Source organism: Thamnophis elegans, chromosome 15, assembly GCF_009769535.1.
Source record: "Thamnophis elegans isolate rThaEle1 chromosome 15, rThaEle1.pri, whole genome shotgun sequence".
Classification (NCBI taxonomy): Eukaryota; Metazoa; Chordata; class Lepidosauria; order Squamata; family Colubridae; genus Thamnophis; species Thamnophis elegans.
The window spans coordinates 2,018,273-2,037,700 of record NC_045555.1 but is presented as its reverse complement, the minus strand read 5'-3'; the positions used below and the strand labels follow the sequence as shown (position 1 = coordinate 2,037,700).

The 19,428-nt window shown below is 48.0% G+C and overlaps 1 protein-coding gene across 1 annotated transcript in view; it reads left to right on the top strand.

Moving 5' to 3' along the window:
* Nucleotides 1-828: 828 nt before the first annotated feature.
* The window catches only part of LOC116518667 (probable glutamate receptor), a 31,334-nt gene continuing 12,734 nt past the window's right edge, over nt 829-19,428 (top strand). Inside the window, exon 1 of the mRNA XM_032232182.1 lies at nt 829-1,287. Within this exon, the coding sequence (XP_032088073.1) occupies nt 829-1,287 (459 nt within the window). The remainder of the gene's footprint in view (nt 1,288-19,428) is intronic.

The window sequence follows — 19,428 nt, the reverse complement described above, 5'->3', positions numbered from 1 at the left end:
TTCCCTTTACAACTGGTAACTCAAAATGGGACAGCAAGAGTACCCGAGCCATCTCTCTTTGAGAACTTCTTGGGCGTCCTCTCACTCATGGATTTCTTCTCCTTTCTTCCTCCAGATGTCCACCAATTTTCCATGTACCCGGTCGGCCCCTTCCTTATGCAGCCTGCAGACCATCCACGAAGAGCCCCTCGCCGCCAACGAGAACCAGCCTTCCAGCAGTTCCTGCTTCCTTCTGCCCACCCGCCCCGTCAGCGAAGACCCCAAAGAAGACTCTGTGCCTCGTCCTTCTCAGGAAGAAAGGTCCAGATGGAGCGACCACCCTGGGTGTCTTGAGAGAACTTCTCGTTGCGCCACCACCCGGGTTTCGGAGAAGGTGCTTCCTCGCTCCCAGTGTCTCGGAAGAAGAAGAGATAAGAAGGGATGGGAAGCACCAAAGAAGAAGAAGGGTGGACAAGAGCTCCTTGCCACGGAGGTCTTCTCCATTCTCAGGGCAGCACGCAGTCGGACAATTGTTGCCTCCACCCGGCTGGAAATGGCCAGAAGAAGACCAGCAGGTTGGTTCAACAGCGACAAAGCAATGAGAAGAACAGAGTTGGACCATCATACCAAAGCGAAAGGGACAGCAGCACCCGACAACTCCACTTCGCACTGTCCTGGGCTCTGTGCCTCCGACTGTTGTGAGGAATCGAGGATGAAGGATACAAGCGGTGCGAGCACGGAGCTCTCCCTGAAGCATCCTGATGACTGTTCTGCGCCGGAAGTTTATTGGGATGCCACGGTCCATGACCGGATCTGGAGCAAGCTTGATTTCAGTACCCACCAGACAGCATGTCCTCCTCTTCCAGCATGTCTTCCAATGATACCGTCATAGACCTCTCCTTCCCCAACCTTGCCCGGAAAAGCCTTCCGGACCTCGGTCCTCCTAAGACCTTGGATGCCGTCCCTCAGAGAAGAATCGTGAGGCCCTGGTCTGCCAGCGCGGCCTCTGGGCGTGAAGCCCCCACGGTGACCAAGAGCAAGTCCAACCCCAACTTGAGGTTGGACCAACCCATGGAAGATGACTTGCGCCCAAGGCCGCTCGGATTCTCCTCGGTATCCAGAAGGCACACCTGGAACCGGTTGTACATGGAGAGCCTCAAGCGGTCGTGCCTGAAGCCAGAAGAGCAGAAGACCCTCGACGCCAACACCATGAAGTCCAGGAGCCTTGGAGACCTCACCTCCGATGACATCACATCCACTTCGGAGAGCAAGTACCGGATCATCCGCCGTAGCTTCGCCACCCGTTCAGTGAGCGCCCATCGTGGGGCCTCCAAGACTTTGTCCGGGAGATCTCCGACGAGCTGACGGAGCGCCTGAAGAAGCTCACCTTTTTCCAGCAGGGAGAACGACATCACTTCCCCCACCTGTCTGGAACTTCCCAAGGCTGAGGAAGAAGGAGGAGGGGGAGGAAGAAGAAGAGACCGTCCTGATCCGAAGGTCTTCTTCTCGGAGTCAAGCAGGGTGAGATACATCGCCAACCGAGCCAGACAAGCCCAGGAAAGGCAGAAGCTCAAAAGTTTGGCCTTGAACCAGGGGAGTCCCATCGAGGAGCGGGGCATCCCCGAAGGAGCCTGCTGTTTTCCGGGGGGGGGGCCCTACACGACCCCGGCTGCCCCGGATTGTTTAACATCCCAACTCAAGAGACCGACGGCTTGAATCCCGAGACCGAGTCGTCTTCACCTTCAGGCTCTGACGGTGGGAAGGGCTGAACCAAATCGATGTTTACAGTCCCCCTTCCCCGGTTTTCTTTAAATATATATATAGAGATATATAGAGAGAGATATGCCTAGTGCAGAAACCCTCGGTCCATGAGGGAGGACACTCCTCCACCACCACCTCTTCCTCTCCTCTCCTCCTCCTTCTTCCTTTCCTTTCCTCCTCCTCTCCTCTCCTCCTCCTTCCTTCTTCCTTTCCTCTTCCTCTCCTCCTTCCTTTCCTTTCCTCCTCCCCTCCTCCTCCTCCTTCCTCCCTTCCTTTCCTCCTCCTCTCCTTCTCCTTCTTCTTCCTTCCTTTCCTCCTCCCCCTCCTCCTTCTTTTCTTCCTTTCCTCTTCCTCTCCTTCTTCCTTCCTTTCCTCCTCCCCGCCTCCTCCTTCCTTTCCTTTCCTTCTTGTTCTCATCCTTCCTTTCCTTTCCTCCTCCTCTCCTTTTCCTCCTTCTTCCTTCCTTTCCTCCTCCTCCTCCTTCTCCTCCTCCTTCCTTTCTTCCTTTCCTCTTCCTCTCCTCCGTCCTTTCCTTTTCTCCTCCCCTCCTCCTCCTCCTTCCTCCCTTCCTTTCCTCCTCCCTGCCTCCTTCCTTTCCTCCTCCTCTTCTCCTCGCTCCTTCCTTCCTCCCTTTCCTTCCTCCTCCTCCTCCTCCTTTCCACAAACTACATTCCCTTCTAGCACTGATGACGTTACCTAGTTGGGTAAAGAAACGTCTGCAAGAAAAACCACCAAGCTCAGGGAGCACTAAGGACTCCACATTCTTCCTCCTCCTCCAATGGATCACTTTATGTTTGTGAGAAACACACAATAATAATAATAATAATAGCAACGATAATGCAGTCTGTAGCATGCGTCACGGGGAGTGGGCCACTTCCATTTTCCCAGGGTGAGAACTGAGAGATCCCCCCTCCCACCTTCTACTCCGCGTTCCCTGGGAAGCACCTCCAAGGAGCTGCACGATCATCCCATTCCTTTCTTTTTTTTCTCTTCATCGCCTGCTTTCCTCCGTTCCCCCGCTCCCCCAGCCCTGGGAAGTAAAAAAAAAAAACCCAAACACCAACGAACCCCCCCATCCCCACCCGAGCAGTTGACTCAACCATCCATTGCGGGCCTTATTGCACCTCCAGGAGGCCAAGCAGCAAGGACCACAAGCCGGCCAGTGGGATGCGAGCAGGACGCCGACGCCGCCATCCTCTCTGCGAGGACTGTCCGCTTCCGAAATCATCCCCACCTTCCTCCCCTTGCCTGTAGTTCCAGCAGCTTTTTTTCTACCCTTGGCCCAACGGCCTTTGCAAGGTTGCGAACCGGCGGCGTGAAAACCTGGGAGGAATTACTTTTTTAGTAGCCGTGTGGCAGACGGTATTGTTCTTGGTTTCTCTAGGAAGGAAGGAAGGAAGGAAGGAAGGAAAGAAAGAAAGAAAGAAAGAAGAAGAAGAAAGTAAGTCACCAACTTGGTTTCTCTTGGTGTAGGAAGGAAGGAAGGAAGGAAGGAAGGAAGGAAAGAAAGAAAGAAAGAAAGAAAGAAAGAAAGAAAGAAAGAAAGAAAGAAAGAAAGAAAGAAAGTAAGTCACCAACTTGGTTTCTCTTGGTGTAGGTAGGAAGGAAGGAAGGAAGGAAGACTGTCACCAACTCAGTTTCTCTAGGTATTAGGAGGAAGGAAGGACAGAAAGAAAGAAAAAGAAAGACAGACAGACAGACAGACTGTCACCACATGGTTTCTCTAGTGTTAGGAAGAAGGAAGGAAGGAAAAGAAAGAAAAAAAAGGAAAGAAAGACTGTCACCAACTTCGTTTCCCTAGGAGGGAAGGAAGGAAGGAAGAAGGAAGGAAGGAAGTAAGGAAGGGAAGGAAGGAAGGAAACTGTCACCAACTCGGTTTCTCTAGGTATTAGGAGGAAGGAGGGACGGAAAGAAAGAAAGAAAGAAAGAAAGAAAGAAAGCAAGAAAGGAAAGACTGTCACCAACTGGTTTCTCTAGTGTTAGGAGAAAGGAGAGAAGGAAGGAAGGAAGGAAGGAAGGAAGGAGGAAGGAAGGAAGGAAGGAAGGAAGGAAGGAAGGAAGACTGTCACCAGCTTGGTTGCCCTAGGTGTTAGAGGAAGGAAGGAAGACAGACAGACAGACAGACACAGACACCAACTTGGTTTCTCTAGGTGTAGGAGGAAGGAAGGAAAACAAAAAAGAAAGAAAAAAGAAAGAAAGACTCCTTGATTAGTTTCCACCATTGCTTCTTCTCCTGGTGCTTTGGAGAATAGCTTGACTCCCTCTTCTTTGTGGCAGCCCCTGAGATATTGGAAGACTGCTATCATGTCTCCCCTGATCCTTCTTTTCATTAAACTGGACATACCCAGTTCCTGCAACCGTTCTTCATAGGTTTTAGCCTCCAGTCCCCTAATCCTCTTTGTTGCTCTTCTCTGCACTCTTTCTAGAGTCTCCGGATGTTTTAAGAGATCTCATCTTAACAATTTGGATGGGTCAAGTTGGTTCTTCCATTCATCTGGAGTTCCTAGGAACAACCAAAGAGCCTTACAGAGGTTGCTCGTAATTTTCCTCCTGGGATAATGCAAATTTACTTAGCTGCATCATAAGATCTTCCTCGGGCAAGGGGTTTTGGACTAGAAGACCTCCAAGGTCCCCTTCTAGCCCAACAATTCTATGATTCTCCCTCCCCTCCTTCCTTTCTACCATCTGCAGTGTCAGTTCCGTATTTTAGGAGAAACCACGTTAGGCAAATCAGTGGGACCCCCCAGAACAAACCAGGGACAGTGGTAAAACAGCTAGGAATAAGGGACAAATTTCTCTATTTTAGAATGCTCCTCCTCCACCTAAAATTTCTTTCCCCATCATTTTCACATTATTATTATTTTTTTTAAAAAATAATAAGTTTGCACAACAAGTTTGCATGCGTTCCCTATGTGCGTTTCTCTAAACCAAATGCATTTTTGTACTCCGTTTTTTCCCTAAGATAAACCGTTGTCGCGATGATGTTTGTGGGTCTGGTGTCTCTTTTCCGAAATCCCATTTTTTGCTTCCAAAGTTTTGACTAAAAGGAGGCGGATGAAGTTGAGGCAGCGAGTTATAAACAGGTGGGATTCTTTCTCCTTAGTTCATCATCACCAAAGATGGATTTCTCCCCCCCCCCCCCGCCTCAAAAAATAAATAAATCTTTCTGGATGTTTATTGCTTGTCTATTTTGCACTTCCACGCAATATATTTTTTTAAATAAATTGATGCTTTAAAAATAAAATTAGAAAAACTTTAAAACTCTGCTGGGAGTTAAAGGGGAAGATTAAACTCCTCCTTAAACCTTTCTGCTTGACCTTCCCCCTTGCCTAATTAATGTATTATAATTAATCCCATTTTTTTCCCAATCAGATTAAAAAAAAAGTCAGAGATTATATTAAGAGATCATATAAATTGAATTTTATTTTTTAGCTCTTGTTAACAGTGTGGTCGGAGAGTACGAAATAGGGCTGAGGGATGGATTTTGTCGTCAATTGGTCGGTTGTTGATTGGTTTCCTCTTTCTAAACTGCAAATAATTGAAAATCTATTTGTAAAACCACTTGACACAACTCCCAAAATAAAGATTATTTAACCTAATTGCCTTCGTGTGCTTTGTCCTCAGCTCCAAGCAAAATATCAGAAATTTATGGTTGCAGTATTCATATTACTTGTCTTTCTTCTAAGTCAGAGTGGGAAACAGTGGTGGGATTCGAAAGTTTTTGCTACCGGTTCGGTGGGCACGGTGAGGTTTGGTGAGCGTGTCAGGGGAAGGATACTATAAAATCCCCATTCCCACCCCACCCCAGGGGAAGTTACTGCAAAGTCCCCATTCCCTCCTAATCAGCTGGGACTCGGGAGGCAGAGAATAGATTTGGGGCGGGGCCAGCCAGAGGTGGTATTTGCCGGTTCTCCGAACTACTCAAAATTTCCACTACTGGTTCTCCAGAACTTATCCGAACCTGGTAAATATCACGTCTGGTGGGAAACCATCTCCATTTTATTAGGTGCTGTACTCAGAATTACTGTATGAGTACTCTCATTCTACGTAACTCAAGTTTGCTTTTAGAAGTAATCTGTATCAAGGTTCTGACGGATGCCCTAATTAAATCATGAGCCTCGAGCCAAGCTTCAAAAGAAGCCAGCTCTGACCCCCACATAATGTACGGCCCAATTATGACCCTGTTTCCTGCCCCACTTCCCCCAGGGTGAAGCCAGCTTTAACCCCATGTAATTTACGGCCCAATTTCACTTCATTTCATTTATTAAATTTATAGGCCGCCCAATCCTGGAGGATTCCGGGCAGCTTACAATGAAAGAAGAAAAAGAAAAGCAAAATAAGTAAAAAAATAGTTTAAAAATTCACAACACACATACGTTCTAATCGGGGCTGGACCTTAACACTAAGGTCAACAGCCCCAGGCCTGTCGGAACAGCCAGGTTTAATGGCTTTCCTGAAGGCCATGAGAGTGGGTAATGTCCGGACCTCTGGGGGTAGCTGATTCCACAGGGTTGGAGCAGCCACAGAGAAGGCTCTCCTCCGGGGGCCCGGCAGCCGACACTGTCCACTGATGACCCTGTTTCCCCCCCCCCCCTCCCAGAGTGTGTCATAGATCCAATGGAGCAGTTTTGGGGGCTGTAGAGATCACGCCCTTCCGGCTGTTGCAGGTAACCTGGGATACAGCCTTGAGAAAGGTATGCATGGAATGTGCTTCCAGTTGTAGCTGTCGTACTGCTCCATCGGTTCCCCCACCGGCCAGAGATGCTTTGCGTGTTGACACCGGGTTTATTTATTTAGTTAAGAGACCAGCTGGTGGTGATATTGGATGGCGTTGAGCTGCGTGGAGAACTTCTGTAGAACTTCATGTCTACAGTGATGTATATAAGGGGCACCATAGACCTGAGTTGTTTTGAGGTTGAGTATCTTCTCTGGTTACCTTCCATTCAACTTGAGAGTTCAGGTCAGGAGTCTAAAGGAAGAAGAAGAAGATAAAAAAGAAGAAGCTCATGTTTGGTCTTTCTAAGAGGTATCTAGGAGTACCACAAGAGATGAGATCACTGCTTGGAAGACAACCCCACTTTGGAGCAAGCTGATAGTTGAGAGGAGAACCAAGACTTCTTGACTTATCTTGTCCCCATGATCCAGACCCACAAAGAATGCATTTCCATCTACATATGTTTCCTGCTGCATCCTGCAACCTCCTAACTCAGTCAATGGGTGCTGGTAAGTACTAACGTATTAATCTACATCAAATTGAATTGTTACCATAGGGAAGGGCAGGTGGGAAGAGAATGATGAGTAGATTGGGAGGACCTCAAAATATTAAGACCACCAGAGGTTTCCTGACAGGGACCATCGGGGGCATATTTACAAACTTAATTATGATCCGTTGATGTCCATTCTCAAGTCATCCAGGCAAAGGTGTTTGAAGGTCAAACCATGGCAACTGAGTTGAAATTGTTGGTTTGAGACTAATTATCCTTTTTGCCCAGAGAGCTGACTACCTTGCTATGATCATGGCCCTTCAGACATACATATTTAACTATTGCATGTGGGATGCGTCCATACATTAAACTGGACATCCTCTGACTGAAATTGTTGTGGCCCACTGGCAGCCAGATTCGGAGAGTGAGGAGGTTGGGGAGGAAGATGGGCCAGTCCTGGAGTCTGGGGAAGGCTCTGATGAGGGCTCTGTGTCGGAGGCAGAGCCGTCTGACAGTTATCAGCTTCCTCCAGAGTCGGACATCAGTGAGGCAGAAGAACAGCTGGAGCCTGTTCCCAGTGTGTGCATGAGCAGAGTTGCCAGGAGACGGGAACAGCTAAGGAACAAGGGTTGACTCAGGAGTAAAGGCACAGGTGGGTGGTGAATGGCCCCTCCCAGAGTAAATAAAAGAGGAGCGAAAGGGGAGTGGAGTTTTCAGGAGAGCATTAGTTCATTCCTGCATTCTTGCGGCGTCTGAAGGATATCGGCCTGGCTGGCCACTCTCCCAGCCTGATAAAGGTCGGTAATTGTGAACTCTTTTGAAGGGCTGTGGGAGAAGAAAGACTTAATTGACAGTGTCAATTAAATAAAAGGGGTTTATCAGGATGAGGACGTGTCTTCGTGCTGCTGGGGAAACCTAGGTCAGAACAGAAATGATGAAGATGAAGTTATCCATTCAGTCTCGGCGATTATCTTGTCCAGGTCTCTCCACATCTTCCAATTCTTTTGAGTTTTTCTCGGCTCCGGCCAGGGTCAACTTTAATGGTGTCCATGCCGCCGTCTTCGTTGGCGGCCCGTTTTCCTTTCACCACTTCACAAAATGTCAGCTTTCTTCAGCGAATTCCCTCGCGCGATGTGGCCAAAATGTCTGGTGTTACACGCTCCAGGAAGTTGCTTCATCAGTCACCTTTGCTGACTGAAACCATGCAAACATTTCCACTTCATACCCTTTGAGAAAAGGAAACTCCCCTCCCCACAAAAAAAAACCCACAGCCTTTTGATTATACTCCCTTTGTCCTTGGGGGAGGGGGGAGGGCGCTCATCCTTCCTCATCCACTGGTGGATTTGGGAAGGAACGGCCCACCGAGAAACTTAACTTGTCCCCTTGGACTCCAAATGGACTTTGAATCAAAATGGAATCGTTTCCTCTGCGCTCCGACTCGCCTTGTCGATTGGTTTCCTCGGAATCCTTCTTCCCTTTTTGCCTTTTTTTTACACACACACAAACACACACACACACTAAATAAATATATAAATCTCTGTCCCTGGGCTGGAGAATTGCAATCACTTTTGCCACAAACCTCCAACGTCCTTGAAGTTTCGCGAGGATCTTGCCAATGTATGATGTCTCGTCCAGCATTGTTCCTGGCCATAAAGCATCTCTCATTAATATTCCCCAGGCACCATCTCACCATTTAACTTCACCCTGAAAGGGTTTTTTTTCTTCTTCTTCTTCTCCCCAAAGTGTGTGTGTGTGTGTGTGTTGGTGTTGTTGTTTTGTCCCGTACATAAAGACAGAAAGCGGGCCTCGACTCTCAGGAGAACCCTAGGCTATTAGTCCTTCTTCCCTCTTGAAATATGCCTCTTGTAAAAAAGCAAAGGTTCCCCTCGCACCTAGGTGCTAGTTGTTCCCGACTCTAGGGGGCGTTGTTCATCTCCGTTTCAAAGCCCAAGAGCCAGCGCTGTCCAAAGACATCTCCGTGGTCATGTGGCCGGCATGACTCAACTCCCGAAGGCGCACGGAACGCTGTTCCCTTCCCACCAAAGGTGGTTCCTCTTTTTCTAGTTGCATTTTTAAGTGCTTTCAAACTGCTAGGTTGGCAGAAGCTGGAACAAGCCACAGGAGCTCACTCCGTTACGTTAGGGGTTCAAACCAATGAACTGCCGATCTTTCTAACCGACCAGCTCAGCGTCTTCGCCACTGAGCCACCGCGTCCCTTTACCTCTTGCATGGGCCTTTAAATTCCCCTGTCCGTCCATGGAATTTATGCATTTTCAAAGGAATTCACCTTTTTGGGGGTGCCACGGAGACTCAAACTGGCCGGTGACATGTAATGATTTTCATCTCATTATTTACACGAGCCCGTATCTGTCTCCGTATTTCCGAATTTTGGGCGTTCTTGCCCCAGTTCCACCGTGGAGATATTTGCATTTTGAAGAGAGTGATGAATGTTTTAAAACCACAGAACGACAAGGGACGCCGGGCTCATAGTTCAAGCGGAAAACAGACGAAAGATTAACGATAAATCTTAAAAGTGGGGCTTTGAGAAATGCTGAATTATTCAACGGCGGTCAAAAGTCGCGACCCTTCTGATTTCACTGCCTTTATGACATTCTACCGTCAATCGGAAAGGTCTCTGTTACCAGTTAACAAAAAGGGTTGATTTGGTTTGTGTTGCGGCCCACCAGCGTCCAGCGGAGCTGGCAGCAGATTCGGACAGTGAGGAGGTTGAGGAGGAACCTGGGCCAGTCCTGGGGTCTGGGGAAGGCTCTGATGAGGGCTCTGTGTCGGAGGCAGAGAGGGGGCCAGAGCCATATGACAGTTATCAGCTGCCTTTGGAGTCAGACATCAGTGAGGCAGAAGGACAGCGGGAGCCTGTTCCCCAGTGTGCGCATGCACAGAGCTGCCAGACGAAGGGAAGAGCTAAAGAACAGGGGTCGACTTGGAAATAAGGCCACAGATGGACGATGAATGGCCCCTCCCAGAGGAGATAAAAGAGGAGCGAAAGGGGAGTGGAGTTTGCAGGAGACCATTAGTTCACTTAATTGGTTCGTGATTCCCCGAGACTCCTTGCCAAGTTCTGCAGATGTCGACCTGGCAGCTCTCCAAGCCAGATAAGGTCTGTGACTGTAAATCCTCCCAGTATAGGGTCTTCTGCTTGAGCAAGAGGGGTTGGACTAGAAGACCTCCAAGGTCCCTTCCAGCTCTAATCTGATGGGTTGAAATGGTTTGGGCCTCCTGCTTGAGCAAGGGAGTTGGACTAGAAGACCTCCAAGGCCCCTTCTGTGTTATACTGCAATTAATCGGTGGGATGGCTTGCCTCCAGGAATGGTGGGTGCTCCATCACTGGAGGTTTTCCAGAAAAGATTGGCTATCCATTGGCCTGGCATTGCACAGGGTCTCCTGATGGAGCAAGAGGGGTCAGACTAGAGGACCTCCAAGGACCCTTTCCAGCTCTTGCCATTCTGTTATCTTCCACATGGCGAGGGGCCCCCCCACATTTTCACCCTCTTTGGAGCGAGAAGAGGCAGAGGAAAACGCACCGCTACCTCCCTCCAAGGGAGAACAATACTTCCCCTCTTGAAATTTCCCCAGCTTCCCACCCCCCTCACCCCACCCCAACTCCTCCTCCCCCGAATTGGACCCTGTGGCTGATTGATGCCGTCATTTTTCCCCAAATCAGCTCATCAGCGCCGGCTGCCTTCTGCGGCTGCAGATAAACAGCTCTCCTCTCTCGGCTGAAGGTGCCACCAACGGTAAGTGAGGCTTTCTCTCTCTCTCTCTCTCTCCTCTTCTGGAAATCCTTCTCTCTTTCCACCTGTGGAAGGTTTTTTTTGCAATGTACTTTCCAAGGTCAGCTTTCACCCCCCCCCCCCAAAAAAAAAACCCTGCTTGGGAAGAACGAGTGAAACTCCAGGGGTTGGGATTTTATTTCCATGTTGGCTTCAAGCAAAAAGTTTTCCATCAAGGGGACTAGAACCATTTGCAGGACTGGGCCAAAGAGAAGTTATAAACGATGAGGTTTGGCTGAAATCAGCCCATTTCTTGATATAATTATCTTTCTTTTTTTAAAAAAATTCACGGAAAGGAATGGGAAGGAAGGAATGGAAAGGGAAGGAAAAGAAGGAATGGGAAGGAAAGGAGAGAAGGAAAGGGAAGAAAGGAAGGAAAGCAAAGGAAAGGAAGGAATGGGAAGGAAAGGAGAGAAGGAAAGGAAGGAAAAGAAAGGAAGGAATGGAAAGGGAGAAGGAAAGGAATGGAAAGGGAAGGAAAGGGAGAAGGAAGGAATGGAAGACAGGAAAGAAAGGAGTGGAAAGGGAAGGGAGAAGGAAAGGAAGGAAAAGAAAGGAAAGGAAGGAATGGAAAGGTAGAAGGAAAGGGAAGAAAGGAAGGAAAGCAAAGGAAAGGAAGGGAAGAAAGGAAAGAAAGGAAAGGGAGAAGGAAAGAAAGGGAAGAAACAAGGAAGGGAAGGGAGAAGGAAAGGAAGGGAAAAAAGGAAAGGAAGGGACAAAAAGGAAAGGAAGGGAGAAGGAAAAGAAGGAATGGAAAGGAAAGGGAGAAGGAAAGGAAGGGAAGAAAGAAGGAAAGGGAGAAGGAAAGGAAGGGAAAAAAGAAGGAAAGGGAGAAGGAAAGGAAGGGAAAAAAGAAGGAAAGGGAGAAGGAAAGGAAGGGAAGAAAGAAGGAAAGGGAGAAGGAAAGGAAGGGACAAAAAGGAAAGGAAGGGAGAAGGAAAGGAAGGAATGGAGAGAAAAGGGAGAAGGAAAGGAAGGGAATAAAGAAGGAAAGGAAGGAAGGAAAAGGAAAAGGAAGGAAAAGAAAAGAAAGGAGAGAAGGAAAGGAAGGAGAAAGAAGGGAAGGGAAGGAATATTATTTCCTTCGTTTTCAGGTCCATTCACATCAGCTGCTATCTTAGGAGTGAGGAATGGCGCAACAAGTGTCATTCGCTTCTTTCATATAGAGAGAGAGAGGCGTTGCAAATTAATAGGTCTCCAAAATGTAATGAAGCTGGGTGGGGGTCTCTACTTCGATCCCAGTTATTGCAAGGATGTATTCTCTGCCTTTCCTTGCCACGTCAGCAGTTTGGATGTGCAGATTTCTGCAGAAATAAAGAATCCCACCCCTCTGAAATCGGAGACTTCACTTCCTCTCAAAGCCCCCCGTGGTCTTCTTCCTTGTATTCAATCAATTCTCCACCCACAGTTACACCGTGTAACATTTTTTTTTTTTTTAATAATTATATGCAAGCAAGATAGGCTACCCCATTGCGGGAGACGAGATTTTGCTAGCCACCAAATTTATTCCAAAGAGTTGCTTAAAATTCCCTTTCGTGCAGAAATGTAGCCTCTCAGGGAGAGGGCGGAATTCGAATGACACCCCCTCCTTAATCCTAGCTTTCTAAGCAAAACGCTTAGTTTCCATCATGTTAACGCCTGCGTCGCCGTTCAAATTACATCAAACCAATAAGTGTCCGCTTAATTAATTATAAAGGGACGCAGTGGCTCAGTGGCTAAGATGCTGAGCTTGTCGATCAGAAAGGTCGGCAGTTCGGTGGTTCGAATCCTTAGCGCCGCGTAACGGAGGGAGTCCCCCTGACTTGTCCCAGCTTCTGCCAACCGAGCAGTTCGAAAGCAGGTAAAAAAATGCAAATAGAAAAATAGGAACCACTAATTTTGTTGGGAAGGGAACAGCGTTTGATGCGGCTTTGGGAGTTGAGTCATGCTGGCCACAGGACCACAGAGGCGTCTCCAGATAGCGCTGGCTCTTCGGCTTTGAAACGGAGATGAGCACCGCCCCCTAGAGTCGGGAACGACCAGCACATATGTGCAAAGAGGGGAACTTTTACCTTCACCTTTAATTAACCGTGTGATTTTTTTCCCCCCTCTCTTCACAGAGGGCACGCCACTAGAAAATTCTGCACCACGATGGGTAAAGCTTTCGGCTTCATGTTTTGCGCTACGACGTTCCTTTTGCTTGGACAGCCTAAATGGACAGGTGAGAAGGGGGGGGGGGGAAACCTGCATTTTATCACCTTCGCACAACGCTCGAGTCCCCTTCATCCTTCCATCGCATTATTCTCATTATTTGAAAAGTATTTTGAGCAACGACGTTGCGTGTTATGTTTTCAGGACTGAGATTGCCCACGGTGGCGTAGAAAGAGGGAACGCTTTTATTGTCTTAAATAATCTTGGACGTCTTAATTAAATAAGCAAACTCCCCCCCCCCCCATTAACAGATAATAAAGGTATCCGTTAATTTCTTTAAAAAAATACCTTGACTTTGTGAAAAGGACGTTGTCTAACAGCAAAGCAAGTAGTAACATTTGTGCTTATTTTATTTTTTGGACAGGGTTCTTCGTCTTAATTAAATCAGGGATGACGAACTAAGGAATATTTGCCTTCTTCCAGATCCATTTCTAAACAGGTGTCAAAAACTCATCAGTCCGTTTGTAACCCCAAATCTGAGTTCGGCCAGATTTAACGCTTCAATCTTTCCCCATCACAAGCAAAACTTAGAAGAGGCATTTCTTTTTTTAAGGAGCGCAGGTTTGGGGGCACAAAATCCTCAAAAGAGATAATACGGTGTACAAATATTTGGAAAAAAAGGGACTTTGATCTCACTAATGGCAAAGCTTTGACTTGGGTTTATTTTAATTATTTAAACTTAAGAGTCACTGGGCAGATTTCGATTCGCTGGCAGAGAATTTCTCTTGCCAAGCGTCTTGTGTTGGTTCGAGCAAAAAATAATCATAATAATTTACTTTCTGCAGCCGCTTGAATGTGAGCAAAGGTGAATAAACCCCAAATTCAGGTTTGATGTCAGCTAAGGCTCTCCTTTAGCTTAACTTCTCCTTGATCTCCAGGGGCCTTTCTGAGCGGCTTCAATAAGAACCTGAAAAGTTTTGTCTCCAGGGAAATTTTTGTCCTAGGCCGTTTAGTCCCAAAATAGGGGAAATGCCAACTTTCTTGTTTGAAGGGACTTTGCCAAGAATCAAGGAGGCGTTTGCCCGAATCACTGCCACGTATGTTGGTCTTCTGGATTTAAGCCATGTTTTTCCCCTGATCACTTAGGTGACAGATCTGATCTTTCTCTGTCAAAGTCTCCTTCCTTCCTCCTTCTTTCTTTCCCCCTTTTTCCCATTCTCATCTCTTCCTTCCTTCCTCCCTTTCCCCTATTTTCATCTCTTCCTTCCTTTCTTCCTCCCTTTTTCCCATTCTCATCTCTTCTTTCCTTCCTTCCTTTTTCCCATTCTCATCTCTTCCTTCCTTCCCCCCCTTTCTCCCATTTTCATCTCTTCTTTCCTTCCTTCTTTCCTCCTTTTTCCAATTCTCATCTCTTCCTTCCTTCCTTCTTTCCTCCTTTTTCCAATTCTCATCTCTTCCTTCCTTCCTTCCTTCCTCCCTTTTTCCCATTCTCATATCTTCTTTCCTTCCTTCCTTTTTCCCATTCTCATCTCTTCCTTCCCCCCTTTCTCCTATTTTCATCTCTTCCTTCCTTTCCTTCTTTTTCCAATTCTCATCCCTTCCTTCCTTCCTTCCCTCCTTCCTTCCTTCCTTCTTTCCTCCTTTTTCCAATTCTCATCTCTTCCTTCTTCCCTTTTTCCCATTCACATCTCTTTCTTCCTTCCCCTTTTTCCCATTCTCATCTCTTCCTTCCTTCCTTCCTTCCTTCCTTCCTTCCTTCCTTCCTTCCTTCCTTCTTTCTTTCTTTCTTCCTTTTTCCCATTCTCATCCCTTCCTTCCTTCTTCCTTCCTCCATTTTTTCCATTTTCATCTCTTCCTTCCTTCCTTTTTTCCCTCCTTTTCCCATTCTCATACCTACCTTCCTTCCTTCCTCTTTCCTTCCCCCCTTTCCCCCATCTTATCTTCCTACCTACCTACCTACCCATATCAAGGTCAATTGTTGATTAAGTGACACAGAAAAGTGAAGGGTGAATTTAGAATGTCATTTCCTGGATTTTTAAATATGTGGCATCACCCAAAAATTTCAGGATCCAAAGTGAGTGAAAATGACATTCCTTTAGCTGCCCGTACAGATAGCGCTTGACTTAATGTTCACTTAATGACCATTTTGAGTTACAACAGCACTGCGAAAAGTGACTTACGACCATTTTTTCATACTTACGACCCCTGATGCAACATCCCCGTGATCAAAAATTCAGACTCTTGTCAACTGAGTCGCATTTATGACGGTTGCAGTGTCCTGGAGGGGGTTTGTGTGTCATAGGATACCCTTTTGCGATCTTCTGACAAGCCAAGTCAAGGGAGGGGAAGCCAGATTCACTTAGCGACCGTGCAAGCAACTTAAGAACGGCCACGATTCACTTAACAACCGTGGGCAAGAAAAGTCGTAAAATGGGCCCAAAGCTCACTTAACAACTATCTTGCTCAGCAGCGAACCATTGAGCTCCATTAAGTCTAGGAATACCTGGATTGATTCAGGTTGCAAGGAATAGAAAAGAAAGGAATGGAAAGGAATTGAATGGAAAGGAAGGAATGGAAAGGAAGGGAAGGAAGGAGAAAGTGAAGGAAAGGAAAGGGAGAAGGAAGGGAAGGAAGAAGGGAAGGAAGACGGAAAGGAAAGGGAAGGAAGAAGGGAAGAAAGGAAAGGGAGAAGGGAGGAAGGAAGGAAGAAGGAAAGGAAAGGAAGGAGTGGAAAGGAATGGAAAGGAAAGGAAGGAGAAAGGGAAGGGAAGGAAGAAGAGAAGGGAGACGGAAAGGATGGGGAAAAAAGGAAAGGAAAGGGAGAAGGAAGGAAGGAAGAAAGAAGGAAATAAAGAAAGGAAAGGAAGGAATGGAAAGAAAGGGAAGGAGAAAGTGAAGGAAAGGAAAGGGAGAAGGAAGGGAAGGGAGATGGAAAGGAAGGGGAAGGGAAGAAAGGAAAGGGAGAAGGAAAGAAGAAAGAAGGAAAGGAGGGAGTGGGAAGGAAAGGAATGGAAAGGAAGGAGAAAGTGAAGGGAAGGAAGAAGAGAAGGGAAGGGAGACAGAAAGGATGGGGAGGAAAGGAAAGGGAACTGGAAGGAAGAAAGAAAGAAGGAAAGGAAAGGAAGAAAGGAGAAAGTGAAGGAAAGGAACACCTGGATACATACAGGTTGCAAAAACCAGTATTGTTTTTTCCCTCTCCCCAGTACTTATTTTTCAGCCTTCGGGCCCCATTTCCTCCCAGCGCTCCTTAAGCGCTCGAAATAAATCCAAAATCGATGTCAGATTTGGGGTGTCGAACAATTGCTCCCGTGGAGAACTCCCGGACCGTTACCGTGGCTGATTATTTACGGCCTCCTTTTTCAAGAGCTGGTCTTTGATTTATTTTTTTGTGCCTGGTTTTTTTTCCTTTTGTGTGTGTGTGTCTGTGTGTGTGTGTGTGTGTGTGTTTCCCCCCCCCCCCCCCCAATGGCCCTCAGGAGGCACCTCTTAACAATTCCTGTCCCAGGCTGGCCACCGAAGATGCCAAAACCTTCAATGGGCCTCCTTGTTCCCTTCCACCGGTCCAGCGCGGGGCTTCCGCGAGGGGGCCAAAGGGAAGTCCCGCTGGCTCGAACAGCGGCGAGTTGAAAAGAAAACAAGAGGCGTCTTTGGGCCGCCCTCCAGCTCCCATGGAGAGCTGCCTCGGGGCTGGAGAGAAGAAAGCTCTTTATAGCCGGATAATTCAAGAGTTCGGCTGGAGACAGCAGAGGCAAAATGGATGGGCATTCCTTCCCTCCTCTGCCCCCTAGATATAAACAGAGTTGAAAAAGACCGAGAGAAAAGAATTCCCACTGGCTGAAGTTCTGGAATGTCCTCCTTGGATTTCCGCTCACCGCAACCTTTGATTTCTTCTTCCTGAACTAAAAGGAGGACATTTATTGTCAAGTCGCAGCCGAGCAGAACCTGCAACATTCCAGGCCATTTGGGTGCAGTGATGTCCTCCAACATCTAGGGGGGACATCTAGGATGAAGGACAGTTCAGTGAAGGATGGACCGACATCTAGGATGAAGGACTGCTCTCCTCTCCTCTCCTCTGCCACATCTATTCATCTCCGCCCCCCTGCCTTTGATCCCCAGAGCTAGGGAGGGGCCTTCGTTAGCAGCGGTGGCTCTTCCGTCCCGAGAACCAGCCCATAGATTTCCACTGCTCTCCTCTCCTCTGCCACATCTATTCACCTCCGCCCCCCTGCCTTTGATCCCCAGAGCTAGGGAGGGGCCTTCGTTAGCAGCGGTGGCTCTTCCGTCCCGAGAACCAGCCCATAGATTTCCACTGCTCTCCTCTCCTCTGCCACATCTATTCATCGCCGCCCTCTGCCTTTGATCCCCAGAGCTAGGGTGGGGCCTTCGTTAGCAGCGGTGGCTCTTCCATCCTGAGGACCGGCTCATATATTTCCACTGCTCTCCTCTCCTCTGCCACATCTATTCACCTCCGCCCCCCTGCCTTTGATCCCCAGAGCTAGGGAGGGGCCTTCGTTAGCAGCAATGGCTCTTCCGTCCCGAGGACCAGCCCATAGATTTCCACTGCTCTCCTCTCCTCTGCCACATCTATTCACCTCTGCCCCCCTGCCTTTGATCCCCAGAGCTAGGGAGGGGCCTTGGTTAGCAGCGGTGGCTCTTCCGTCCCGAGGACCGGTCCGTAGATTTCCACTGCTCTCCTCTCCTCTGCCTCCTGAGCATCCGCGCGTCAGGCACTGGCCCCAGCTGTCCCTTCTCTTCCTCAACAGCCACGTCCAGACCTGGGGGCTGTTGACCCTCCATCCCAGCCTCCGTCTCTGCCTCTCTCTCGCCAGCTCCATTCCTTCTTCCCCCTCGGAGTTCTCAGGTTGCCTTGAGGCTGACCCTGACTCCCACCCATTCTCCTTCTCCTCCTCTGATTCGGAGGGGCCGGTGGCCGAGAGGCCACAACACCTCAAAATTTACTACAGATATATCATTTTGCTCTCCAATTGCGTTCAACGTTACCTAACATGCAGGTATTCCTCCACTTACTACCAGAATGGAGGCCTCAAATCTGTGTTGCTAAGCAAGGCGGCCGTTAAGCGAATGTTGTCCTGTTAACTGAACCTTCCTCACCACCGTCGTTGAGTGAATCACTGCGGCAGTTAAGTCAATCACACAGTCGTGAAGTGAATCCGGCTTCCCCATCAACCTGACTCGTCGGCAGATCGCCAAAGGGGATTGTGCAGCCGGTGACCGTCCTAAATAGGAGCCGGTTGCTAAGCAGGGCTTTCGCTTAGCAACTGTGCCGAGAAAGGAATTCCTTTTAAAAACGTCTTGCTTAGCGACTGAAATTTTCAGCTTGATTGTGGTCGTAAGTCGAGGACGGCCAACTAATTAATTTTTTTATTCTCTTACACACCATATTAAGTATATATTCACATAATTGTTATTCTTCTTTACATTTATCATTCTTATATATTTATTATTTCATTTAAGAGGTTATAATATATAGTTTGGGTTGCTTCGTTTACCGTCCTTTCCTCCTGTTGTGACACCACCTTATTTTCCCTTTCTCTTCTCCCTCTCTCCCTTCTCTACTTTCTTCCTTCCTCCTCTCCTTCCCCTTCCTTCTTCCCTTACCTTTCTCCTACTCTTCCTCTTCTCCTTCCTACCCTCTCCTTCTCTTCCTCTCCCATTTATCCTCTCCTTACCTCTTTCTTCCTTCCCCCTTCTCCTTCCTCTTCCTTCTTCCCTTACCTCTCTTCTACTCCTACTCTTCCTCTTCTCCTTCCTACCCTCTCTCCTTCTCTTTCTCTCCCTTCCACCCTCCTCTACTTCCCCTTCCTTCTTCCCTTACCTTTCTCCTACTCTTCCTCTTCTCCTTCCTACCCTCTCCTTCTCTTCCTCTCCCATTTATCCTCTCCTTACCTCTTCTTCCTTCCCCCTTCTCCTTCCTCTTCCTTCTTCCCTTACCTTTCTCCTACTCTTCCTCTTCTCCTTCCTACCCTCTCTCCTTCTCTTTCTCTCCCCTTCCACCTTCCCTCTTCTCCTTCCCCTTCCTTCTTCCCTTACCTTTCTCCTACTCTTCCTCTTCTCCTTCCTACCCTCTCCTTCTCTTCCTCTCCCATTTATCCTCTCCTTACCTCTTTCTTCCTTCCCCCTTCTCCTTCCTCTTCCTTCTTCCCTTACCTCTGCCCTACTCCTACTCTTCCTCTTCCCCTTCCTACCCTCTCTCCTTCTCTTTCTCTCCCCTTCCACCTTCCCTCTTCTCCTTCCTCTTCCTTCTTTCCTTACCTTTCTCCTACTCCTACTCTTCCTCTTTCCCTTCCTACCCTCTCTCCTTCTCTTTCTCTCCCCTTCCACCTTCTCCTTTCCTTTCTTCCTTCCCTCTTCTTCCTCTTCCTTCTTCCCTTACCTCTCCCCTACTCCCTCTTCCCCTTCCTACCCTCTCTCCTTCTCTTCCTCTCCCTTCCATCCTCCTCTCCTTACCTCTTTCTTCTTTCCCTCCTCTTCCTTCTTCCCTTCCCTTACTCCTACTCTTCCTCTTCCCCTTCCTATCCTATATATAGGTGTTTTTTTAATCT